General features: G+C 46.5%; 1 protein-coding gene across 2 annotated transcripts in view; it reads left to right on the top strand.

Moving 5' to 3' along the window:
• The window catches only part of CCDC174 (coiled-coil domain containing 174), a 38,499-nt gene extending 12,426 nt beyond the window's left edge, over window positions 1–26,073 (top strand). The window contains exons 5-12 of one of the 2 annotated variants that reach the window (XM_077451615.1): window positions 9,331–9,499; window positions 11,700–11,795; window positions 12,972–13,108; window positions 17,305–17,399; window positions 19,820–19,952; window positions 21,099–21,233; window positions 23,443–23,738; window positions 24,340–26,073. In XM_077451615.1, the coding sequence (XP_077307741.1) occupies window positions 9,331–9,499; window positions 11,700–11,795; window positions 12,972–13,108; window positions 17,305–17,399; window positions 19,820–19,952; window positions 21,099–21,233; window positions 23,443–23,738; window positions 24,340–24,390 (1,112 nt within the window). In that variant the 3' untranslated portion in view covers window positions 24,391–26,073. Of the gene's footprint in view, window positions 1–9,330; window positions 9,500–11,699; window positions 11,796–12,971; window positions 13,109–17,304; window positions 17,400–19,819; window positions 19,953–21,098; window positions 21,234–23,442 lie in introns of both variants that reach the window. The other variant, XM_077451616.1, reaches the window with a different exon arrangement.
• The last annotated feature ends 923 nt before the right edge of the window (window positions 26,074–26,996 follow it).

Here is a 26,996-nt window from a genome sequence, read left to right as displayed (position 1 = left end):
GACGGCCGTGTCCAATCACGGCCGTCATGGGATGTAAACAAACAGCCGGTTGCTAGGCAATCGGCTCTCCTCTCCTCACACGGAAGTCATCGCTGAGGAGAGGAGAGCAGAACGCTGCAGCCGGCTGATGATCAGTGAGTATGAGCTGTTTTTTACAGCTTTTTACTCACTGATCATCAGTCTAGTGTAAACACACAACACAGTGTAAACACAGTCCCCACATATGTCCCCAAAACACACATGTCCCTAATAATAAAAACATGTCCCCCACATATGTCCCACTAAAATCACATGTCCCAATGATTATCTGCACACATATGTACATGATCATTTGCGTACATATGTCCGTGATCACACAAACCAATTATTATACACTTAACGGAATTTTTTTTTACCAAAAACATGTAGCAGAATAAATTTTGGCTTAAATTTATGACAAAATTTGATTTTATTGGATTTCTTTTAAAATAGAAAAAAGAAAATATTGTTTTTTTTCCAAATTTCCGCTTTTTTTGCGCTTATATCGCAAAAAATAAAAAACGGAGTCGTGAATAAATAACACCAAAATAAAGCTATATTTGTGCGAACAAAATGATAGTAATTTCATTTGGGTACAGTGTAGCATGACCGCGCAATTGTCACTGAAAGCGGTAGAGCTATGAAAGCTGAAAATTGGGCTGGGAAGGAAGGGGGCGAAAGTGCCCTGTATTGTAGTGGTTAAATAATATATGAGATTTTTCACTCCAGCAGTATATAATGAGTTTGGAAATTGTAGAGAAATGTTAACTAATGCATTACAATTTGATTTTAGATGACTAAAATGAGTTTTAGTTGACTAAAATGTACTGGAGATTTAGTCGACTAAATACAACTAAAACAATTGCAGAAGACTAAAATGGGACTAAATCTAAAATGCCATTTTAGTCCTAAGACTAAAACGGAATCAAAATTTGCTGCCAAAATGAACACTGCTGTGAACAGAATATAGTAATTGGGATTCCCTAAAAATAGTCTCTGTATAGGCCATCCTCTCTTTAATATCATCTGTGTGAACCAACACCTCCACCAGACTGAGGGGAGCATCAATGAGGATCACAAACTGACTGGTATTGGCACAAGTGACACCCGGAAATCCTGCCAGAAAATGGATTCCAGCAGTAGATCTTGTGGGAAGGCACTGGACAAAGGAGAAAGCCCCCAATATGCTTAGATACGTTCAGGCATTGCAATGGGAAGCTCCAAAGATCTAATCAATGAGTGGATGTATGTGTCCAGAGTCCACCAAGAAGGCTGCCAAAATGAATGGCCTCCTTGGTGGACTCTGGACACAAATCTGCTTGTTGATGAGATCCTTTAGGTTTCACATTGCAATACCTGAGTATCTATCTAAACATAATGGGGGGCTTCCTCCTTTTGCCTTGTGTCTTCCCATAGGATCCACTACTGGAATCCATTTTTTCGGCAGTTATTTTGGCATCCCTTGTGTTGTTACCTGTTATGTTTGTCATCCTCACTGATCCTCCACTCTGTCCAATAATCGTCTGTTTGCTAAAGTTGATCTGGGTGGTTCTACAGCCACCTGATCACTTTTACAGTAGTGAGAAGGGCAGGATTCCCCCTTTTTGCTGCCTGTGGGGAGTCGGGGACCGCAGTAAACCGCTCTATCAGTTGGAACAGGAGGAGATCGAAGAACATCCAAGAAAGGTTGGCCATTTCTTGAAAGCCTGAGTTCTTCATCCTGGCTTCCAGTTAATTCTTATTTCTGTTTTGCCAAAAGTCTTTGGTCTGATGGTGATATCTTCCTCTTGGAATCTTCTCCCGGTGGGTAGTCCTCTGATGCAGAGAAAGGTGGTAATGTGATGATTTGAATGCGGTGGGCCCATGATGTCCTCCATAGTTTGTACTAGGACATCTAGTGGCAGAAAGCTATTAGCAGAGGTGGACAGCCTCCGAGAGGAGGTAAGTATGGCAGACACAGTGCAGAAGAAAACTTTTTACCCCCCCCCCAAAAAAAAAATTGCCCAGAGTTGAGCTTTAAAGTCTTTGTAAACCCAAAACTCGCCTTTTATTAGAGACTGCCAAACAAAATAGTTTTTGTGTGCTGTTTGGTAGCTGTAAAATCTTTCTAGTAAATTATGACTAAAGCCCACCCTCTATATTGGGATTTTTTTACTGCCTGATGGATCAATAATTCGATTTTGAGAACACATTACACTGAGTTGCCGACCTCTTCATTTTAAGTAAATAGAAAATGCCCGGTGTTCCTGCCAGTTGTTTTTTGCTTCCTTAACCTCTTACCGCTGCCACTTCCTGGCCTTTTAAGAGGATCTAAATCCTGCGAGGCAGCGAGATGCATTCCAATCATGTCACCTCTGTGATTAGATGTCACGGCGGTCACATGATCGGAAAACTACCAATCGCAAGTGTTCATCGGTAGCTTTTCCGGTAAATGTTCGTTACTGTGCTGGGTAATGCCCACAGGTTCATCTAGACTCTGCAGTGTTGCCGTCGGTGTCACAAATCTCAGGAAGCTGCAGGAGCAGGGATGCACAGCGGCTGGAGGGTGGACCTGGGGTATGTCATTGGGGGCAGGCTGTAAGAACACAGAAAAGACAGCCAGCTGCCAATGACATAAGAGAAGCAGCTTGGGACCTGAGCTGTGGCAGTGGAGCAGCAGGAAAATGCTGAATTTGCTGGACATGTAAGTATGTCTTTATGAAGGAAACCCGAACATCTATTGTGCTGGAAAGCAGCATTTCTGAATTTATTGCCTAAGTAAAAATGACATCTGCCTTCCCTGTCTGGATTCTGCACACATGTGCAAACTTCCCGCATGCACCGTTTCTCCCTCCGACGCCATCGATGGGGCACCGTTTCTCCCTCCGGACGCCATCGGGTGGGGGCACCGTTTCTCCCTCCGGACGCCATCGGGTGGGGGCACCGTTTCTCCCTCCGGACGCCATCGGGTGGGGGCACCTGTTATACCTGAAGGGTTCCACATGTACTGCCACTTTAAGGCTGGCTCCACCCAGGAGTGATGCCAAGGGTCAAGGGGTATGGTAGCCATCTTGGACACATACCAGAGTCTTGTGTCTCTCACAACACAGAGGATATAACAGTGGCGACGAGGATGGGATTTACAAAGTGTCTATCAGTCTGAGAGAGAGACAAAGACATTGTGGATTGTTACCTGGATAAAAGCAATCACAGATCCCAGCAGGAAAATGTCATTGATCGGGACATTAAGTGAATTTGATGGAGAACAGACATCCTGGAGTTCCTGGGTGGAGAGACTGGAACAGTATTTCAGTGCAAATGGCATCCCAGGTGAAAGGCAAGTAGCAGTATTTCTGACAGTGGTCGGTGCTCAGACATATGACACTCTCAGGGATCTCCTTTCCCCTGTAAAACCAGCAACTAAGACATTGGCAGAGCTCCTGACACTGTTAGAGGGTCACTTCCAGCCTAAACCACTAGAGATTGCAGAAAGATTTCGTTTTTATCAGAGGCAGCAGCAGCCAGGTGAAGAAATTAAAGCTTATGTGCTCGCCCTTCGCAGACTAGCCTCTACCTGTTCTTTTGGGGAGTACCTACCGCACTGAGAGATAAGTTTGTCATGGGACTGAATTGTGACTCTAGCCAAAAGAGACTGTTAACAGAGAAAGACCTTACCCTTGCAAAGGCAATTGAGATAGCTTCAATGATGGAAATGGCTGTGAAAGATACAGAGGAATTGAACTCTCAGGGCAGAAGAGAAGAGGTGAAACAAGAAGTTTTCAGAACAGCAGTCAAGCCCACAGTCACAAACTGGAAATACAGACCTCCACCAAGCCGGGGGTCAGCTTGCTACCGTTGTGGGAATACAGACCATGATCACAAAGTCTGCAGGTTTAAGGATCAGACCTGTCATAACTGTGGTAAAACAGGACATCTGAAACGAGTTTGCCGGAGCAAGAAGGTGCGAGATAAACAACCTCTGAACCCCAAGACAAAGACCTATATGGTGGGAAGATATACATCATCATCTGAGTCAGAGGATGAGGAAGTGCTCCACAGTTTAGACATACATCATATGCATTCAGCACCCTCTGCAATGACTGTAGAGGTAACCATTGAGGGAAAGAAACTAAAGATGGATGTAGACACAGGAGCAGCAGTTTCAGTTATCACTCAGAAACAATGGAGACAACTTCAGACCCGAACAACTGTCCGCCCAACGCCAATCAAACTGCAGACATACTCAAAGCTGATACTCCACCCACTGGGTTATGCAAAAGTGCAGGTATTGTACAAGGGTCAGACAAAGAGACTGCCATTATATATACTAGAGAATGGGGGACCCCCTCTCTTTGGTAGAGACTGGATTGCTCACTTTGGTATGCCAGACATCGCTATAAATCCCTGTAACACTGTGACAATTCCATTAGGAGATAATGAGGGATGGGTGGTGTCCCTGAAGCAGCGGTTCCCAAAGATCTTTGATGACCAGTTGGGGAAAATATAGCATGACTGTGTGAGACTCAAGCTGAAACCCAACGCCCAGCCTAAATTCTTCAAAGCTCGCACAGTACCTTTCGCACTCCGAGCAGGAGTGGAAGCAGAACTAAGTCGGCTGGAGGAACAAGGTGTCATCTCAAAGGTAGAGCACAGCGAGTGGGCATCACCTGTTGTACCAGTGAAGAAAGCGAATGGGGACTTGCGCATTTGTGGCGATTTCCGCATGGCACTGAACTCCCAACTGGAAATAGACCAGTACCCTCTACCCAGAGTAGATGACATTTTTGCCTCTCTTGCAGGGGGTCAAAAGTTCACCAAGCTTGATCTCAAACAAGCATATTTACAGTTTGAGGTCCATCCTTCTTCCCGCAAGTTTCTGACCATCAACACCCACAAGGGACTGTATGAGTACAATCGGATGGTGTTTGGTGTAGCCTCTGCCCCAGCCATTTGGCAACGGAAGATGGATGAGATTTTGGCGGACATTCCTTTCACTCAGTGCCTGTTAGATGACATGCTCATCACGGGACGGACGGACCAGGAACACAAGCAAAACGTGGAGCTTGTGTTGGAAAGACTCCAAGAGCAGGGTCTGAAAGTGAACTTAGCAAAATGCCAATTCATGGTGCCAAAATTGGAGTTTTGTGGCCACCTTGTGGATGCAGACGGTATACACACCACAGAAGCCAAGGTTGATGCCTTAGTCAAAGCTCCTGCCCCAACCAATGTCCAGCAGCTGCGATCATACCTTGGCTTGCTGAACTATTACCACAAATTTCTGCCAGATCTGGCACACACCTTGTTTCCGTTGAACAAGCTTTTGGAGAAACACTCCAGATGGGACTGGTCGGCTGCATGCCAACGCGCTTTTGAAGTCTCTAAGCGGAAGCTGTTGGCGTCACGCATGCTTGTTCACTATGACCTCCAGATGCCTCTGACCTTGGCTTGTGATGCCTCACCCTATGGTCTGGGGGCTGTACTGTCTCACATCTTACCTGATGGGTCAGAAAAACCAGTGGCATTTGCCTCCAGGTCTTTGACAAAAGCAGAAAGCAATTACTCACACATTGACAAAGAGGCTCTTGCGCTGATATGGGCAATTAAGAAGTTTCATCTTTACCTGTATGGTAGGGAATTCACCATACTGACAGACCATAAACCACTCCTTCAGATCTTTAGCCCTGACAAAGGCATCTCTCAGACTACTGCGGCCCGCCTCCAACGCTATGCCCTGTTCTTGGGAGCGTACAGTTATAAAATCCAGTATCGCGGTCATGATGCCAATGCTAATGCGGACGCAATGTCCCGACTGACAGGGAGGTCAATGGACTCCTCTCCACCGGTCAAGAGTTGTCGTTACACCAGCCTGTCCTTCTTGTCTTCTGGGGAGATAGCAGCCCATACAGCCAAGGATACCTTTCTGAAAACAATACTCTCCTGGGTACGGTCCGGTTGGCCTGCAACCGTCACACAGGATTATGAACCTTATTTCCGTAGGCGTATGGAATTAACTGTGGCTGGTAACTGTGTTTTATGGGGAGACCGAGTGATCATTCCACAGACCCTCCGGAGACACATTCTGGACTTGCTACATACTGGTCATCCCGGGGGCACACGTATGAAACAAAAGGCCCGAGGCTATGTGTGGTGGCCAAACTTAGACTCGGATATCACAACATATGTGAATGCTTGTGCTGGATGTGCACAAACTGCAAGAGACCCTCCTCGAGGGTGCGTCCAGCCCTGGACTTGGCCCACGGTTCCTTGGTTTCGACTACACTTGGACTTTGCAGGTCCGATCAGAGGACACACCTTCTTGATCATAGTGGACGCCCATTCAAAGTGGCCTGAGGTAATTCCTGTTACTCAGCCAACAACTAAGGCAACAGTTTCCATACTGTTACATCTCGCTGCTACATTTGGATACCCCAGAGAAATCGTCACAGACAACGGTGCCCAATTCACCAGTCAGGAGTTTCAGCGTTTCTTGACTGCCCACAACATCAAGCACAAGTTGACCGCACCTTACCACCTTACCACCCAGCTACAAATGGTCAAGCAGAGCGGTTTGTGCAGACTTTTAAACGCTATTTCAAAGCTACAGTGGCTACAAGTAAACAGCAGTCCCTGTCACCCCAGCAGCTGGACTCCTTCCTTTCTGCTTACAGGAACACACCACATGCAACCACCGGGAAAACTCCAGCAGAACTCCTTCTGGGTCGGCAGCCATGGACTGTTTTGGACATGCTCCGCCCACAAACAGTCCAGGAACATGTACTGCAGTCCCAAGACAAGATGGTCAAACACCATGAGATCCCCCGATTCACAGCCCAACAAAAGGTATGGGCCCGATCTTATGGGGCTTCCAACACCCGTTGGCTTCCTGCTGTCATTGCAGAGACTTTGGGACCCAAGATGTATAGGGTCTGCCTGGAAGATGGTTCTATTTGCAGAAGGCATGCGGACCAACTGCGCCCTCGTTTTCAACTGCATGAATCCCTGACGCCGGCTGAACCACCAGTGTTGCAAGGAACTGCTCCCAGCGGATCAGGATGCATGGGAACTGATGATTGGGGGGACTCTGATCTTTTGAACTCAGCTCCAACAGAGCCCTCCAGCCCTGGTCCAGGGGTTGGTTCACCCACTGAGCTGGGGGATCCCTTCTTGGCACCGCCAGTGCCCATTCCAGTCGACCCTGTTTCCTCCGATCCCGAGTCGATGGGTGCCCGCCCTCAACGACACTGTCGCCCTCCTGACCGGTTTCAGCTTCAAGACCGGTTACGAGACTTTCGACGGGGCCGCCGAAAGTGATCCAATGACATTGTATCCCCGCAACTGTCCCTGGAATCTTGCTCTCACATTTGGATGCAGGAAAAGTCCTGTGCATCTCCTGTGTTTGGAGGACTGTTATTGGACAGTTATTAGTTAATGTTTTGTGCCTTTTCTTGTTTTTTTTTTGTTTGTTTTTTTTTTGTTTTGTTTTTTTAGGGATGGATGGAAGGTGTTATACCTGAAGGGTTCCACATGTACTGCCACTTTAAGGCTGGCTCCACCCAGGAGTGATGCCAAGGGTCAAGGGGTATGGTAGCCATCTTGGACACATACCAGAGTCTTGTGTCTCTCACAACACAGAGGATATAACAGCACCGTTTCTCCCTCCGGACGCCATCGGGTGGGGGCACCGTTTCTCCCTCCGGACGCCATCGGGTGGGGGCACCGTTTCTCCCTCCGGACGCCATCGGGTGGGGGCACCGTTTCTCCCTCCGGACGCCATCGGGTGGGGGCACCGTTTCTCCCTCCGGACGTCATCGGGTGGGGGCACCGTTTCTCCCTCCGGACGCCATCGGGTGGGGGCACCGTTTCTCTCTCCGGACGCCATCGGGTGGGGGCACCGTTTCCTCCCAGGGCTTTTTGTCAGATAGTAGGTGCAGATAGTCTTCCCCCTGAGCCACTCCTTGTCTTTGCTGCCTATCTACCTCTGAGCACCGTCTCTTGTCCCCTCCCCCCTACCCACCTCATAGTGCCAACCCCATACAGAACCAATTATCATTTTGCGGTGCTAAGTAATTTTTTATGACATTTGTTAATGATACGAAGAAATGCAGCACAATAGATCCCTGCAGCCTACAACAATATACCCTACCAGCAACATGAGACTCCTCCTCACAACAGTAGATCCTCCCCCCCAGCAACAATATATCCCCCAGTAACCAGCATGAATAGACCCCTCTCTAACAGTAGATCCCCCCCCCCCCAGTAACCAGCAACAACAAGCCCCCTCCAACAGTAGATCCCCTACCAGCAACATAAGATTCCTCCCCACAACAGTAGATCCCCCTACCAGCAATGCTAAATGCCCCAGCAACAATAGACCCCTGCCCAACAGTAATCCCCCCCCCCCCCCAGCAGCATAAGACTCCTCCCCACAACAGTAGCTTTCCCTTCAGCGACGCTACACCCACCAACAACAATAGAGTCCCATTAGCCAGCATCAATAGACCCTCGAGCACCACTTGCTAATGTATAGACCCAGCGCTAGAAGTACTGTTCCCCCTCGATCCTACTTAGAGAAAAAAAAAAATCGCACCCTGGTTTACACCCACTGGCCGCAGTCTGAACCCCCTAAAGTCTCAAGAACCATAAACCGGTCCTTTGCTTAGAAAGTCTGGAGAAAACTTAACTTTTGCTACTTTTATGGCTCTGATGACCTAAAAAATTGTATTTCTGATACTTTTATTGCTGCGTTTTATCTCTGGATTGTTCCAGATTAGTCTTCCTAGACTCTATGCCTCTAATGATGTAGAAGGGTATTACGTACACTTTAACTTCCTGGGATTCAGCCAGCCCTAAATTACCCAAATGATTGCAGTTCTGTAAAAATGTTCAGTTGTTTATCTACTTTCTCTTCCCACCTCTGAAAGGTTAAATGAGTTGACATTTATAATGGTCCGTGATTTTCCCCTTCATAGCCGGTACAGAATCGGCTCTGCATTGTGTATGTATCAGCACGTACCATTGTGACTCATCCCAGGTTCAGAGTCGGGCGATTCGCTATCTCTTGGCCTCGCTGTTGCTTCATCTCATTATTGGTAAATTGAGGTGCTCAATGCCGACACAGCTGGTGCTTTTATGTGCGAGACGAGAGCCTCTCATCCGGCGCACTTCATGCGCTCCTTTCAAGTCTCTCTTATGCTGTATTGAAGCGTGGCATCAAAGCCCCCGATTTTTCGGCTCCCATTATTTTTTTATTTTCCATGCCAGCTGATGCTGCAACACGCTGCTTTAACCATTCCTTTTCTCCTGTGCTAATGACACTCCGTCTTTGCCTGGCAGATGAGGAGACGGAGGAGCTGTACCTGGTGGATTTTGCACAGAAGATTATAGACAAGCAGAGAGAGGTGCAGACATTGTGTCACAAGGAGCAGAAGACGGACGATGGGGAGGAGGACACGAGAGCTCCAGATCTGCCAGTCCCAGGTCCTAAAGACCCCGAGGAGGAATGGTGAGTGTATTTCAGAGGGACTACTTCATGGCAAGTACATGGAAATCCAATTGCTAAAGCTGCAGGTTAATCTTAAAGTGGTTGTAAACCCTTACAAACCACTTTGACTTACAGGTAAGCCTAGATTAAGGCTTACCTGTAGGTCCAAGAAATATCTCCTAAACCTATACGGTTTAGGAGATATTTGCCCGAAGACAGCCACCGCTGTCTAAGGCGCATGCGCCGTAGACAGCGGCACGCAGGCGCACTGAGCGCGGCTTCGTCAATAACGAAGATGCCGCGCGTGTCGGCTCCCGTGCGCATGCGCGGGAGTGACGTCATCGCGGCTTCGCCGAATGACAGCGGCGGAGCTGCGAGACCCCACCGAGAAGATGGATGCGCCGGACTACAGGGGACAGCGGTGACTTCGCTGGCTCCTGTGTCAGGTAAGTGACACATAATGGACTATTATGCGATGCATAGTGGTCCATTATGCTTTGCCTTTGCAGGGAATGAAAGAGGAAGTAAACCCATTAGGGTTTACTTCCTCTTTAAAAATAACTAAAAAATTAATGCAAACGCCCAAAGGCAATTTCCTAAAGCATGTATGTTGAATGAAAAAGATCACAGCATAAAACGGAGGTTGCTTATACCCTGCAAATCCCCCCCCCCCCACCCTTCCCCCCCTGAAACCCGTACACTTCCCACCCACATGCCTACACCCTCCCACTAAGAATTTGGATCCCCAACACTGACTCCCCTACAAAAGCCCAGAGCAGCCCTCTTGGAGAGCTAAGACAGAGAATGACCACAACCGCCCCCCCACCCCCTCTAAAAGATGGATCCCCTATAACAACGGCACCTGAACGCTGATCGGACCACAGCTGGTGAATAGTGGTACTGGAAAAACAGCCTGTTGATGAGGTGGAAAAGGGAAAACCAGGGAAGGCAGATTAACCTTCATATTGTAAAAAGAACCCTAGAATACCGGGAGCCTGATCAATGAAAGAATAAGTAGAGGTGCCGCCCACTATAAGGGCTGGACGTATATACAAAAAAACTAGACCATAAAAATTGCAAACAAAAAAAATGAATGCAAACACCCAAAGGCTATCTCCTCAAGAATGTAAGTTTATTGAATGAAAAAGATCACCACATAAAACAGAGGATGCGTATACCCTGCAGTGATGCCTGTAGCTGCAGGCATCATTCAGATATCACCGCTCAAAGTCCACAACGTCATATGGCGTTGGGCGGGTGGGAAGCAGTTTAACAAGTGCTCACCAGCGCCCTCACAGTTCATTGAGAGCTAAAGGCCACCTGCAGCAATGGCAGATGTTAGTTGTAGTTCATTCATATTTTGACAGAGGGTGCATGGGAAAAATTCCTCACCTGCTGTCACAGTGGGAGATGTTAAAGTAATTGAAAATAATCATTTTCAATATTATTATTTTTTATTTTTATTTTTTTTTACATTTTCAGCTTTCAAATTTTCAATTTTAAGAATTATATCTGGTGGTCCTGCCATGTCAGTTTTTTTGCTCGGGCATTCTATAGGGTGACAATGCTCTGTCCCTGTGTTGTCACCCCTCAAATAGAGACTACAAGGGGTTGATTTACCAAAACGCAGAGAGCGCAAAACCTGGTATAGCTGTGTATGGTAGCCGATCCGCTTCTAAGGCCCCATTCACACCTGTGTGTTTTGTAGCTTGAAGCCTGAAGCTACAAAACGCTAGAGGGGGAAAAAAAAATCTATTCTCAATGGAGATGGTTCACATCTCCACTCCGTGTCGCCTGAAGCTCAAACAAGTTCCGGACCCTTTTTTGTCACTCGAATCGAGCAGATTTGGGCGTTTTTCTTCTTTTTACATTGGTGACCTTTTGCCCTGCACAAAATCGCAGCAAAAAAAAACGCAGCAAAATCACGGCAAAAAAACGCTGCAAAATCGCTGTCAATTTGCGTGATTTTCTGCTTGAAAACACTATGCTCAGGTGTGAATGCAGCCTAACTTCAGCTTGCATTGCACAGAGCAGGTAAGTATAGACATGTTTTGTTATTTTAGAAGAAAAAAAAATTACAATCATTTAACTTTTCTATGGTTTAGAGCAAGTTTTAAAACTGCGATGTTTCCCTTTTGCAGTGCTATTTAGAGCTCCTATGCATGCGTGATCCACAAGTGTATAAATGTCTGTGATCATTTGTCTTCTCTCCTATCCATAGGGTGGATTATGTTGATTCACTAGGCCGATCGAGGCGCTGTATGAAGAAGGATCTACCAGATCTTTTGAAAATGGACAAAAATCTACAAGGAAAAAAGTAAGACATCGCAACATATGACTAGTATAGAATACAGTGGGGTTGATAAACTGGAAAGTACAAAATCTGGGGGGCAGCTGTGCACGGTAGCCAATTGGCTTCTAACCTCAGCTTGTTCAGTTAGCCACTTAAGGACCGGATGCTTTGCCCCCTTAATGACCAGGCCATTTTTTGCGATACGGCACCTCGTCGTTTTAACTGACAATTGTGCAGTCCTCGGACGTTGTACCCAAACAAAATTGATGTCCTTTCCCCCCCCCACAAATAGAGATTTCTTTTGGTGGTATTTGATCACCTCTGCGATTTTTATTTTTTGCACTATAAACAAAAAAAAGCATACATTTTGGGAAAATTATTATTTTTTTTTTAACTTTTTGCTATAATAAATATCCCAAAAAATAAAATAAAAAGTCTTCATCAGTTTAGGCTAATATATATTCTTCTACATATCTTTGCTAAAATCAATCGCAATAAGCGTTTTTTGATTGGTTTGCACAAAAGTTATAGCATTTACAAAATATGGGATATATTTATGGCATTTTTATTATTTATTTATTTTTTACTAGTAGTGGTGGTGATCAGCAATTTTTAGTGGGACTGCGACATTGCGGCAGACAGATCAGCCACTTTTGACACTTTTTTTGGGACCATTGACATTTATACAGCGATCAGAGCTAAAAATGGCCACAGTTTACTGTATAAATGTCACTGGCAGGGAAGGGGTTAACACTAGGGGGGGCGATCAAGGGCTTAGGTATGTCCTAGGGAGGTGTTTCTAGCTGTGGGGGGAGGGGGTTTCCTGGTAGTAGAGAGAGATCGCTGTTCCTGATCATTAGGAACAGCAGATCTCTCTCTACTTCCCTGACAGAATGGGGATCTGTCTGTTTACATTGACAGATCCCCCTTCTGGCTCTCTGAGGAGTGACCGCGGGTCACACATCGGCTTCGGCATCACGCCCCCTATAGCCCTTAAAGCGGCCACCGTACAGCTACGGCGATTCGCGCAGGAGATCCAACCTGCCGCTGTGTAATAAAATCTGATTGGTTTCTATGCAAAACTGCACCAGATTTTGCACACTCCAGTTTTAGTAGCTGTGTAGGGGATAATAGAAGATGTCCATAAACTTTGTAAAATGTCAAGTGTGAAACGGCTCAACCTTCTGTGTGTCTTTACAGACCGGCTGCTCAGGAAAAGACTTTACTGTCTGAGGATATGAGAAAGGAGATGCAAAGACAGCAGTGGGAACAGGAAGAGGAAGAAGCCTTGAAGAGACCGATGGGTCCCATACATTATGAAGACATAAGGGACAATGGTATAGAAGCTTTCTCTTTTTGTAAAACTGTATGATTTCTCTTAACTAGCATCTGCCGTACCTGGATAAACTCTGTTTTTCCATAATCAATCGTGTTTTTTTAGTAATGTACCATACAGGACATGCAAATTGCAGATGGCACCCCTAGTGGGATTGACCCCAGGACCTAAGTGCTGCAGGGCAGCAGTGCGAATGACTTAGGCCGCGTACACACGGGCGGACTGTCCGCCAAACTAGGTTCGTCAAACAGTTTGACAAACAGTCCGTTCAAAATTGGCATGAACGGACTTGACCACACACGACGAACGGACAGTCCGCCGAAAACTTGCGCGATGACGTGAACGGCACGTACGACGGGACGAGAAATTCGACGTCCAATACACTGCAATGCAACCTTCGCCGTGTAAATCCTTTCTGAGCATGCGCGGAACTTAGTTTGTCGAACTAGCCTACACACGAGCGGACTGTCCGCTGAAACCAAGTTTCAGCGGACTGTCTAACGGGAATTCCGAAAAACTTTGTTCGTCAGACTGTCCGCTGAAACTGTCCGCTGAAGCCCACACACGAGCGGACTGTCCGCTGAAACACTGTTCAGCGGACAAAGTTGGGCAAACAGTCCGCCCGTGTGTACGCGGCCATACTTTCTGTGTTGCCATTGTTAGAGCCCATTCACAATGGGGCTGCCCGTGCGTTAATGGTAAAGCACCACTTGTTTTTAGCAGCGCTTTACCACTGTTTAAGCGGCGCTTTTCAGCAGCTAGCGGGATGCTTTTAACCCCAAAGAAGGGGTTAAAAACTCCCATGTTGCGGTGCTTTGGAGGGGCTTTTCAGGTGCTTCGGAAATTGCTGAACTTGCTGCCCATTCATTGCTATGGGCAGGGGTATTTTGGGAGCGCTAAAGACAGCGGTCCTAACCGGCCCCAAAGATGGTGCTTGCAGGACTTTTTCTAACGTCCCACAAGTGCACCACCCCAGTGTGAAAGCACTCGGGCATTCGCATGCGGGCGGCTTAGGAGGCAGTTTACAGGCGCTATTTCTAGCGCTAAAATGCCTGAAAACTACCTCAGTGTGAAGAAGGAAAGGGGACGCACCATTTAAATGTACCCGTGTGAGCATTTGGAATAGAGGAGGATAAATACACTGACATGGGTTGAGATCGGCAGATATGCAGAGGTCGGCAGGTAAGCGGCTGTATTAGTAGAGCTCAGTATTAGTAAGTGGGTGGTGTGCATGTCATCACAGTGGCTCTTTTGGAATGTGCAAAGATCGTCGGGAAAGCGGCAGGGCACAGGCAGAGTGGCGCCAGTAAGCAGCTGGATATGGAGCTGGAGCACAAGGTGATTGGCTGTGCGGAAGCTTCCGGGTACGCTTGGTCCACTCAGCAGTGATCAATTTCTCTGCGTAGCTTTCATTGTGGATGACGTCCCTATGTGGTGGTGGGGGGGTGATACATAGTGGCGTCTTTATCTATTCCAAATGCTTACACCGGTACACTTAGTGCGCCCCCTTCCCTTCTTCTCTTTGCATATGTGTATTAGGTAGTCTCAAGCCCCAAGTACACATCTAGCTGCCTTTTGACCCATCTCCTCAACAGGAAATGCCCTTGCTACAATAGCAGACTGAATTTCCTGATTAATAAAAAAAAAAAAAAAAAAAAAAAAAAGGAGCTGTTGAGGGCAAAATTGTTTTCTGTGTGCCCTGTTCACACAAGACATATGTGGTGGGGTGCAGAAAAATGCAGCACATTGGACATGAAATGAACAGGCCCTTTGAAATCATAACTGGCTGCAGATTGAAATGAAAAGGTTGTTTTTAATAACCTTAAACTTCTAAATGGTTTGGCAAGTTATGAATTTAGACATGAGGACAGTTACATAGTAGGTGAGGTTGAAAAAAGTCCAACCTATGTGGGTGCTTTTATGTCAGTGTTTGTGCTTTTATTATATAGTATAGCCCTGTATGTTGTGGTCTTTCAGGTGTTTATCTAAGTTTTTTGAAATTATCGATGCCCCCCCGCTGAGACCACCGCCTGTGGAAGAGAATTCCACATTCTTACAGCTCTTACAGTAAAGAACCCTCTACGCAGTTTAAGGTTAAACCGCTTTTCTTCTAATTTTAGTGAATGGCCGCATGTCTTTATAAATTCCCTTTCACGGAAAAGTTGAATCCCTATTGTGGGGTAACCAGTACAGTAACCCCACAAGCGTCTCTTCTCCAGAGAGAACAAGTTCAGTGTTCGTAACCTTTCTTCATAACAAACGAACAACCTCCGGACCCTTTATTAGTTTTGTTGCCCTTCTCTGGACTCTCTCCAGTTCCAGCACATCCTTCCTGAGGACTGGTGCCCAGAACTGGACAGCATAGTCCAGGTGCGGCCGGACCAGAGTCCTGTAGAGCGTGAGAATTATCGTTTTATCTCTGGAGTTAATCCCCTTTTTAATCCATAGCAATATTCTGTTTGCTTTGCTGCTACTTTTTAATGTAGTATTGTGACAGTCATAGCCAGCCTAGAATAAAGGAGTGTGAGCCCCTGCTGAAAGTTTTTAATTTGGGTAATGATGGGCAATGCTCTAGACCAGGGGTGCTCAACCCGTGGCCCGCGGAGCCCTCTGATGTGGCTCTCAACCTCAAACCAGGGAAGCTAATGCTCTGGGATGGCAGGTGGGCAAGCCCAGATCAAAATCAACTGTTTACCGACAGGCTATCCTAGAGCATCAGAGTGAATGGAGCCGATGCGGACAGAGGAAGCAAGAGCCGCATTAGCCAACGCTTCCTCTGAAGCAGCAGCTCCTGTCCCAGATGGAGTGATACCAAGTGCACTTCGTCTAGCAGCCTGGAGAGCGATGCCAGCAGAATCTGGAAGAGGTCAGTGTATTAAACATCACACACTGCACTCTTTGAATAGGCATATTGGCACTTAGAAAAAAGGATTATTAGGCTGCTTTCAGACTGATCCACAGGTGCACCTGAGGCTTTCTTGCTGGTTAGCTGCACTGAGCCATAGACCTCTATTATATCCTGCGGGTGTGGTGCAGTGGTGTAGAAACTGGAATGCATCAGTGTGAAAGCAGTCTTATAGGGGGCTCAGAATAATAAGGACTCATTTACGTTTGGGGGGGTAGAACCCCATAGTTCATTGTGGCCAGTGACTGGTTACTAAATAACCTAGAGGAGCTCCTGTAAAAAAAAAGAAAAATTAAGTCAGCAGCTACAAATCCTGTAGCTGCTGACGTTTACCTGTCCAGGGATCCCGCAATGTCGCCTTCCTCCCCCGAGCCGATTCGTCAATCATTTTCGGGTGCAGGTGCTGGCATTGTGAGTAAGGGAAACCAGCAATGAAGCCTTCAGGTTTCACAGCTGGTTTTCTACTGCACATGTGCTAATTGCGCCGCGATTTCTGAATGGTCCCTCCATCTTCTGGGACCTGTGTGTATCCCAGAAGGCAGGGGAGGAGGAGGGGCCAGAAATGTCGTAGATCAACGATCAGCACTCCAAAAAGTGACAAGTGTGTGTGTGTGGGGGGGGGGGGGGCGCTGTGTGAACAAGCGACACTTCCCTTTTCGGTGGAGCTTCTGCTTTAAGTGGCCCTCACTCTTCAAAAGGTTGAGCACCCCTGCTCTAAACTATGGCTTGAGACAACACTGCTATAAATGTCTATTTTGCAATCTGTTTCTTTACATTTCTTTCTTTTTCATTGAAGGACACAGGAGGTTGACCACTTCTGGGTTACTTCCACTACGGGGGGGCTTGAACATTGGCCAACAAAAAACTGTAGGTTAGCTCGGGATAACCCATCCCACTACCAGCATGCCCACTTTTTTTTTTTTGTGTTGTCCACTGTTCAGTTTGACTGATTTTGGACATCCCAAAAGTGAATGACTGCCAGTATTCCTCAGTGTACAAGGATTATTTGTAAAATCCTATTCTTAGAGTCCATTCAGGGAGATGGGTACTGTATAGTCTCAGTACTACTTTGCTACTTAACTGAGGCAAGATGGTACTAGGTGCTGTTATTCTGGGCTGGCCTGCAGTTTTTTTTGCCAATGTCCTGTTCTCCTGTAAACAGCAGTATAATCCGAAAGTGCGCGACTTCCTGTGTGCCTTGATAGAGTACAAGAGAAGGATTTTACAGGGAGTACAAAAATTATTTTTTATTGATGATAATAAACTTTTTGTTGTCTGTTTTGCTATTGCAGAGGCCAGGCAGCTGGGTGTTGGCTACTTTGCCTTTTCCAAGGATGAACAGAGCCGTCAGAAGCAAAGAGAAACGCTGAATATGCTGCGAGATCAGGTAAGAGGCATGGATAAAGGTAACTGCAATTCTCTATATTAGGGCCTAAGTCGATAGACTTTTGTTTGCACCAGTTGTTGGGAAAGCAAAAGCAGTTTGATGCAGGTATCGCCTGTACCAATGTAACTAATAAAGTACTTTTATTCAAGAGCATCCAAGTTGCCAGCCTTCCTGATTTAAGCTTGACGCAGGTTAAAGAGGAAGTAAACCCTGATGGGTTTACTTCCTCTTTTTTTCCCTGCAAAGGTAAAGCATAATGGACTACTATGCATCGCATAGTAGCTCATTATGTGTCACTTACCTGACACAGGAGCCAGCGAAGTCGCCGCTGTCCCCTGTAGTCCGCCGCATCCATCTTGCTGGTGGCGTCTCGCAGCTCCGACGAATCACAGCGGCGAAGCCGCGATGACGTCACTCCCGCGCATGCGCACGGGAGTCGTGTCTCGCAGCTCCGCCGCTGCCATTCGGCGAAGCCGCAATGACGTCACTCCCGCGCATGCGCACGGGAGTCGACAAATTAGGCAAATCCATTCTTGGACTTGCCGCATTTAGTGTGCCTGCGCGCCGCTGTCTACGGCGCATGCGCCGTAGACAGCGGTGCCCATTTTCGGGCAAATATCTCCTAAACCATATAGGTTTAGGAGATATTGCTTGGACCTACAGATAAGCCTTAATCTAGGCTTACCTGTAGGTCAAAGTGGTTTGAAAGGGTTTACTTCCTCTTTAAAGCAGCTTTGTAGGTTAAAGCTGAACTCCGGGCAAAACAAAAATTTCCCATGCAGTGGACCTGTGCTACATGGGTCAGCTTCTCCTTTTTGTCTAGGGGTTTGGAAAATGGAGTTATACTTGTCTATTTCTCCGATCCTTCCTGACACAAGACTAGTCCCTGTGGCTCCTGCCCCTCCCTGTGGTCTTGTGCTGTGGACTGTCCCTGCCCATAGACCTGCTCTGAACATGAAGACATCAGGAATAGTCCACTGCTGGATTATGGGGGAGTACCGTTTGCAGGTGGCGCAAAGGATTTGATGAGTAAAAGCTTTCTCCAATCCCCTAGACAAAAACTAGCAGTTGATCCGTGCAGTGCGGACACAGCCCCGCAGCATGGGAAATTTTATCTTTTTTTTTTTTTTGCCCGGAGTTGGGCTTTAACTGGAGGTCAAGCCATCCTATGAATGCATTCTTAATTCTCTCCAAAGCTCCTTGAGCTGATTTCTGCAGCATTTTTTTCTTTTATTTAACCTCTTCACACCGGCGCTATAACGCAGGCCTAAATTGCCGGGAGGGCGTCCATGTACGTCCTCCCACGCTCGCGGGGCGCCGGCGCTGCCCTTTGTGATCAGTGAGTCTGTGAGATCCTGGGCCCCTTACCACGTGATCTACTGTCAGCCAATGACAGCTGATCACGTGATTTAAACAGAAGGCGGTGATCTGCTTTTTTTTTTTTTCTTCCTCACACTGACAGCATGAGGATAAATAAAAAAAGCTGATTACCGGCTTGTGTAAACGGGACATCAGTCCTGCACACGGAGAGCCACTGCCGCTTCATAAGTGCCACCTTCCAGCTCCTGTAAGTACTAATAACAAACTGTGACAACTGTGTTTTTGTTTTTTGTTTCATTTTTTTTTTTTTTTGTTTAGCAAAAAAATGACTCCAGTAGTGATTAAATACCACTAAAAGAAAGCTCTTTTTGGGTGAAAAAAGTAACAATTTCATACATGGGTACAATGTAGCATGGCCCGTAGAATTGTCATTCAAAGAGTGACAGAGCTGAAAGTGCCCAGTAAGCAAGTGGTTAAATCTGAACTTGAATCTGCTTTGATTTTGCCACCTTCTAACTCACAGACCAGGTAGAGATGTCTCAGGCGAGCCCCCACATATATCGCTACCTCTGCTTTGTACTATTAAGCACTCTGCTCTTTCCTTTGGCCCTAAGTGGAACTTCATTCCTGAGGACACCACCAGAATACCCTTGCCAAAGGCAACCCCCCCCTCGTCAACATGTGAATTACATTTTTAAATATTATAAATAAAGCAATTCCATTTTTTTTTTTATTACATACATTATGAATAAAAGGGCAGCCCAGGCACAGTCAGGCTGTGGAGGGAAAAGGCTAAATGACGCTGGATATCATCCAGCCACTAAATGGGGCTGGCTATATCTGATTCGCTGCAGCTTCTAATGCACATTGTGAAAAGCTCTCGCAGTGTGCAGTGAAATCAGAGTAATCAATTTTAGTCCAACAGAGGAGGCTGAAGGGAAGGCCGGAGTTCAGCTTTAAAGGGACAGGAAGGTTTTGATGGAGATGAACATTATTACAATACAAACCCGAATGTCATGTCACAAATATAAAATGAACATTTACAACGTTCTCAAGTAATGTGGAAAAAAAATTAAAAAAAATTTCTCTTCCTCTTGCAGACTGAAGATCAAAGGGTAAAGCGTGAACGCCTAAAAGCAAAGCGTAAAGCAATGCTGGACGCACGGCTTGCCAAACTGCGGCAGCGTAAAATGAAAAATGTGACAGAAGGAGAAGAGCCGGAGGCAGCTCAGGGTAAGGGAAAAGAAATGATATCGTGGATATTGAAAACTTATCTTTTGCTGATCAGATTCTGTTTTTTTTTTTTTTTCCCTTCATAATGCATTGAGTTTGTTGAAATGATGATTATTTGATTGTTGCTAAAAGCAGGAGACCTTTTTTTCTTTTTAATCAGTCTGATGACAATGGCATTGGGACCTGTTTGCTTTGTATATGTCTATAACCCCTTTAAAGGGGTTCAGAATGCCAGGATGGGAGGTGGGGTGGGGCTTATGGTCATGTGACTGCCGTGATTGGCTGTCACATGATCCGAAAGCTCCTGATCACAAGTGGCGTTAGTGAGCCGTTAGCCGCTGGTAACTGTCGGGAGCGTGCAGGGTGCGCGCTTTCGGCACAGCTCTAAATGCACTTAAATATGCGGCCGCATATAAGTACCCTTTTCCTAATCGATATACAGCTGTCACATCACCCAGATCTTTCACAGCCTATCAGCAGGGAAACCTAAGCAGGAGGAGCTTATAGTCTTCTGCTGGTCACATATTAAAAAATAAATAAATCAATAAACTGTTTTTTAAATTGTCAAACGTGTGTGTGTGTATATGTGTGTGTATATATATATATATATATATATATATAAAAAATACAAGGTGTGGGTGGATTTCTGCCAGTCACAGGCTGTGTCACACCCTTCCAGGTCATTCCAGTCTTGGAATAAGAGGGAGGTGAAGCAGCCATTAATCTACATGTAATATCCTGCCCTCATTGTGTTTAGCTGGTTAGTAGGCATTGAGGAAGGGAGGGAGTGGGCTGTCATTGTGTATACGCCCACATGTGTGACTCTATAGTCACATGGGCTGCTCAGATGTGATAGGGAGGAAACACTCAGCATAGAAACTCATTGAAAACTGAGCATGTGCAGAGCTGCCACCACTGCTCTGCAAAATCGCTATGCCGATTTGGGGACATAAACAGAAGGGGGAGATAGAGAGCAGCAGGATCAACCAGGTTTCATGCAGAATACAGAAATGAGTATGAACAGCACGTAATAAACCATTTATTGAGAGTTTTTTATGATGTGGGTTTAGTGATACTTTAAGATATGTGTATATTTGTCTTATGTTTGTCAGTGTACATATTTATTTCCTTTTGTATGTGACACAGAAGCTCAGGATGAAGTGATTGGGCCGGAGCCAGAAGAGCCCCCTGAGCTGGAGAAGAAGGTGGAAGTTGTCATTCAAGAGCGAAGAGATACCAAACCCGGAGTCCCCCATGTCAGGGAGTGGGACAGAGGCAAAGGTAAGGCTTGTCTGTGTGGAATGATAGATTATGGGGGGGCCTCCCATAGCTTCTCATTAGTGGACCCTGTACCAGGACAGGTTTGTCCCCGTGCCCAGGCAAGGATTGAGAATTGCGCCCTCCTCTCCTGCTGCTAGTGAGTGCCATTGAATAGCTGTACTACCCTGCACCTATTCTCTGCCTGCTGCCCATAGTTTGCATGGAGTGTGCATTTGTGAGGGGGGTGCCCCCCACATTGCCGCGCCTAAGGCGACTGTCCCTCCTGCCCACCCCTTGTCCTGGCCATGAGTGGGGCCACACATTCTACCGTATTTTCTGCTCCATAAGACGCACCTGATCATAAGACGCACCTAGGTTTTAGAGGAGGAAAACGAGAAAAAAAATATTCTGAACCAAATGGTGTACGGAAAACAGTGAAACAGAAACAGTGTTGGGCCCAGCGCCCACGGGGGGTTTGGATGCCTGTATATTCGCACCATAAGACGCAGAGACATTTTCCCCCATGTTTCGGGGGGGAGTGCATCTTATGGTGCGGAAAATACAGTAGTTTTAAAGTTTCAATCCAATTTTAATGAAGAGATGTTACATACCTGCAGAATACCATCTATAAAGAGTTTTAAAGTCGATGTAAACCCAATGTCATCCTTTCTAAACTACTACCATAGGGGTTATCTAGAAGGATATACATACCTCCTGCATGTATCTTTACCTGTCAAATTCCTCCCCTCTGTCTGCTATGAGACCCGAAAAACTACATATTCTGTGGGTGGGTCTGTTGTCAGTAGACTCCCCGCCCACCTCTACACTCCTCTTATCAATATGCATTTTCTCCTGTGTATTTCTTACACTGAACTTCTACTATGATCTCTAACATCCAGTGAAAAGACAGGAAAGTAACCACATGACTCGAACATGCCAAATCGGGCTGAGGTGGGGAACATCCAATTCTGGCAGAGCAGCAGCAGAAAGGAGTGGGAAGGAATTAAAAAAAATAATGCACATCTCTTAGGCTAGTGTGCGAGATATGTAAATCACCTGTCACTTACAACAAGGGGGAGGATTTGACTATTTTTTTCTCTGTTTGTCAAGATTTATCTGACTGAACAATAAGAGGATTGCTCAGAGCTGGATTAACTTTGTGGCAAGACTTGGCTCAAATGATAGGAAATCTTATACTCATTATGACATTATCATTGTTATAATTATGACATCGAAATTATTGCCTGTCCAAGGATCTAGTGCTGTCTTCAGGCGGGGGCGGGGAGTAGAATTTCCGCTCTGCACACCTATCGGTTGGAGTAGAAGTGGGGTGGGGGCCCCTGGTAATACGGAGCCCGGGAGTGCTATGACCAGTGGTGATGGCTGCACAGAACAGAGAGAGAGAGGAACTGACTTCCTCTCTGTGACCCCGGGAACCGGAAGTGACAAGGATTTCGTCACTTCCGTTTCCGCCTCTGTTTACCTGGCCACTAGCGGATAAGTTAAAACAATTTTAAAAAGCGCCTGCTCCCCCCCATGCTTATGTGTGAATGCAAAATTATGCACAAGTCTCATGCGCATATGTAAATGGTGATCGCACCACACGTGAGGTATAGTTGCCAACGTTAGATTAAGAGCAGTAATTCAAGTACCTTGACTAAGAAACAACATGAAATATGAACAAAGCACATCCCTCTATAGTGTGTACTTGTCTAAATCCCGAGCACTAAGTGTCATTTCCATCTTCTGCTTCCTTCCTCTGCTATCAGCATGAATCGCTTCTAACAAGCTTTCCTGACACCGAGAGAGGAAAGGTGACAGGGGAGGAAGCTCTCAGCTCTGTTCCTGTGTACTGTGTGAAGGGGGGTGTGTTACCCTTCCCTTCAATCAGATCTCCTCCCTGAGGAGATCTGATCTGCAGAGTGTAACTTCACCTCTCTGATCCCTTTTTTCTGACATCTCGGACAAGCTTTATAAATTCTGTAGAGAGGAAAAGACTGCAGATAAGTACTACAACATATGTAGGAGGATTTGTTTTATCTCTGTGTATCATCCTGAGGCCAGTCCCTTCACTGGGTGTATGTTAGGGTTTACAACCACTTTTTAATGTAATATGAAGAACCATTTAAGCGTTGTTGGGTTGGTGGGTGGGTGGAACGAGTAATATATAAGCTTCTGCAGTTTGGTCTGTTAGCATGACATCACCACCAATCTGCTCTTTTTGTTTCAGAATTCACATTCGGCCGATGGTCCAAAGTCTGTGACGACTTGAGAAACGAACGCGAACCCGAGTTTGCACCGCCGTCTTTCTACGCTTCAAAGAACAAAAGAACTAAAAGGAATCAGAATAAAAGATTGAACCAGACGGGACCTTCTAATGCAGGACCCGCTAATGCGGGACCTTCTAATGACACTTCAGGATCGGGTGTAGAGAACAACCAGTATGCACAGGAAGCACCGGGACCCAACAAGCCCGCCAAGCTGGACGAGCGGAGTCTGGATGAAATGTTGTCTTATTACAGGAAGGTGACCTGATCCTACATCACTGTGCAGGGATGGGGGGGGGGGGGGGGCTGAGAGCGCTGACCGGAGTGTTGTAGTGGGGGGGGGTGTCCCCCCCCCCATCAGAACATAATGGCATAACAGGGGAGTTTGCTGTACTAACATTGGATTTGTTGTACAGCGGCTCCGACCAGAGCTGTCAGTTTTTTGGGGGGTTTTCGGGTTGAACGAGAAAAAACTAGTGGTGTGTACTAGGCTTTTAAAAAAAAAAAGCATAGTCTACTTCTTTTTTTTTTACTCCCATATTTAAAAGGTACAGTAACATGAAGGAAGCATGGTAGCATAGATCAGTGGTTCTCAACCTCAGTCCTCAAGAACCCCCAACAGGCCATGTTTTCAGGTTTTTCTTTACTTAGCTCTTATCAATACCAAGTCATGGATATTGATTAAAAGCAGCTGAGCAATTTTATCTAAGGGAAGTTCCCAAAACATGGTCCTTAGGAGGTACTTGAGGACTGAGGTTGAGAACCACTGGTAGATCATCCCACTAAATCAAAACCACTCCCCTTTTACCTGAATCATGGGGCGTTTTTATGATTTTTTTTTTTTTTTTTCTTTATTTCAGCATGACTCCGCCCTACAGCCACGTCACCTGTTCAGTGGGATCTCTCATTGAAAATACCGAAGTCCCCTCTGCCACAGCAGCCGAGCGTGCCGGAATTAAAACACTGCAAGAGCCTGTACATTTTATCTGCAACAACCTGATTGTGGTTGCAGATCTCTGCAGGACCCAAAGCAAACATTTAGTAAATGCGTTTTATTTTTTATTTTTTATTGTGCTGTTTTTGGTGCATTTACTAAATTTTTGAAAAAATTTAGACCTATATTGATGCGCAATGTGGCGTGAACCTGTTGTGCTGGGAACGCTTTCAATTGGCACCCCCAGCACTGCGACTGCACAGTCACTTGACAGCATCTGGTCACTTAGCAATGATTGGAAGCTGTTAGAATGGGTTCCAGTTCACGTGATCACTGTGACAGCCAATCACAGTGATCACCCGAGCAGGAGCTAATGCTACGATCTCTTACTGACCTGGCAGGTGTGCCTGTATCATAAGACCCACTGAACAGAATTTTTAAAGCGGAGGTTCATACACAAAAAAAGTGAACCCCTGCTTTTCGGAACCCTCCCCCACTCCAGTGTCACACTTAGCACCTTTCGGGGGGGTGCAGATACCTGTATAATACAGGTATTTGCACCCACTTCCCAGGAATAGATTCCCACAGGAATCACGCCCCTTCGTGTCATCCTCCGCTGTGTTCTGGCTAACACACAGGTCCCAGAACACAGCGGGGACCAGTAAGGACGCAGAGCGTGACTCGCGCATGCGCAGTAGGGAACCGGGAAGTGAGGCCGCAACTCTTCACTTCCTGATTCCCTCACCGAGGATGGCGGCGGGGGCAGCCGAGAGACGGGCGATTGCTCAGCTTCGGCTGCCGACATCGCTGGACCCTGGAACAGGTAAGAGTCCATTTATTAAAAGCCAGCAGCTGCAGTATTTGTAGCTGCTGGCTTTTAATTCTTTTTTTTTTGGGTGGACCTCTTCTTTAACCTTTTAGGCTGGGTTCACACCGCTGCGGGTGGGAGATCCGGATGTGATTTGCACCGCACTGCAGTGCAAATCACATTCGATCTCTGTGCGATGCGAGTTCAGCCATACAGATAGTATGGCTGAATTCGCATCGCACCCGCCGCAAACTCGCACGGGACCCTTTTTTTGGTCCGCAGCAGAATCGGATCGCATGGGTGTTCACACCATGCGATCCGATTCCTGTCCGAGTTTGCAGATCGCACTGCGATATGCGAACTGATCTGGGGGTGTCATTAACATTTCACTGACACTCCCAGCAGTCCGCATAGGGCAGTGTGAACTGCCGGCGGGAGGCATGCGATGCGGGAAAACGCCGCGGATTCGCGGCGTTCCCGCATCGCTCCGGTGTGAACCTAGCCTAAAACATATTTGCCTGAATTGCTGTGTATACACCTGTGCTGAGAGGGTGCACCCTGCGCGCTTCCAGCACAGTTGCCATTCCCTATCAACAAGCGATCAGCGTTTTTTTGGATTGCCAATCACGACAGTCACATGATCTTCAGCCGTGCCCTGCCTCCTGATGTCATAATCCTCTTAAAGCGCTAAGTGGTTTAAAATCATTGGCAGATAAAGCCTTTCGCAGGTATGGTATTACATAGCATTGATCAGGTCACCCCTGTGCTTTGCTCTTTTGTAAGCATTTTCAGTGTTGGACATTTTGACCCATGTTTCAGTTACTGTAATATAAAAATAAAACTTCTTGTGTATTTCCGTGTTGGCAGGGTTTTTTTTTGTTTTTTTTTCACAAGGTGACAAGCCGCTGCAAGATATGATGCTGACAGGACCGATCGGGGATCTGGAGGAAACATTAAACTAGTTGTCCAAGGGATTAAATCGGGGTCCCAACTCTACTTGTCCCTCATGACAATCTACTTGTTCTGATTTAAAAAAAATATATAATTTTAACCAAAACCGTATTGTAATCCTGAGGTGGTTTTAGGGCCAGTTCACACCACATGCAGTTCTGTGTGCTTTTTTTCTGCACCGGAAACTGACTGCATGGTGTGAACTAGATCCATTGGAATACATGGAAAAACACTGTGCATGCATTTTTAGTGCAGAAAAAAAGCACACAGAACTGCGTCTGGTGTGAACTAGCACTTAGGAATGTTTGGGGCCTTTAAGGCTGGGTTCATACTGCTGCGATGCGGGAATGCTGCGAATCTACTGCGGGTTCCCGCATCGCATGCCTCCCAGCGGCAGTTCACACTGCCCTATGCGGACTGCTGGGAGTGTCAGTGAAAAGTTAATGACACCCCCAGATCAGTTCGCATATCGCAGTGCAATCTGCAAACTCGGACAGGAATCGGATCACATGGTGTGAACAACCATGCGATCCGATTCTGCTGCGGACCAAAAAAGGGTCCTGTGCGAGTTTGGGCCGGATGTGATGCGAATTCAGCCATACTATCTGTATGGTTGAAATCGCATCGCACAGAGATCGCATGTGATTTGCAGTGCGGTGCGAATCACATCCAATCTCATACACTGCAGCAGTGTGAACCCAGCCTAACACCTTCCCACCTGGCCTATAGCAGAATGACGCCCAGGCGGGGCTCCATTCTCCTGACTGGATGCCATATGACGATCTTCAGAACAAGGCACTTTGATGGTGTGGTGTGTCTTCTGG

Source organism: Lithobates pipiens, unplaced genomic scaffold (assembly GCF_037356315.1).
Source record: "Lithobates pipiens isolate NorthernLeopardFrog02 unplaced genomic scaffold, aLitPip1_a1.2 Scaffold_23, whole genome shotgun sequence".
In the NCBI taxonomy this organism is placed as follows: Eukaryota; Metazoa; Chordata; class Amphibia; order Anura; family Ranidae; genus Lithobates; species Lithobates pipiens.
This window is presented reverse-complemented; position numbering and strand designations above follow the sequence as displayed.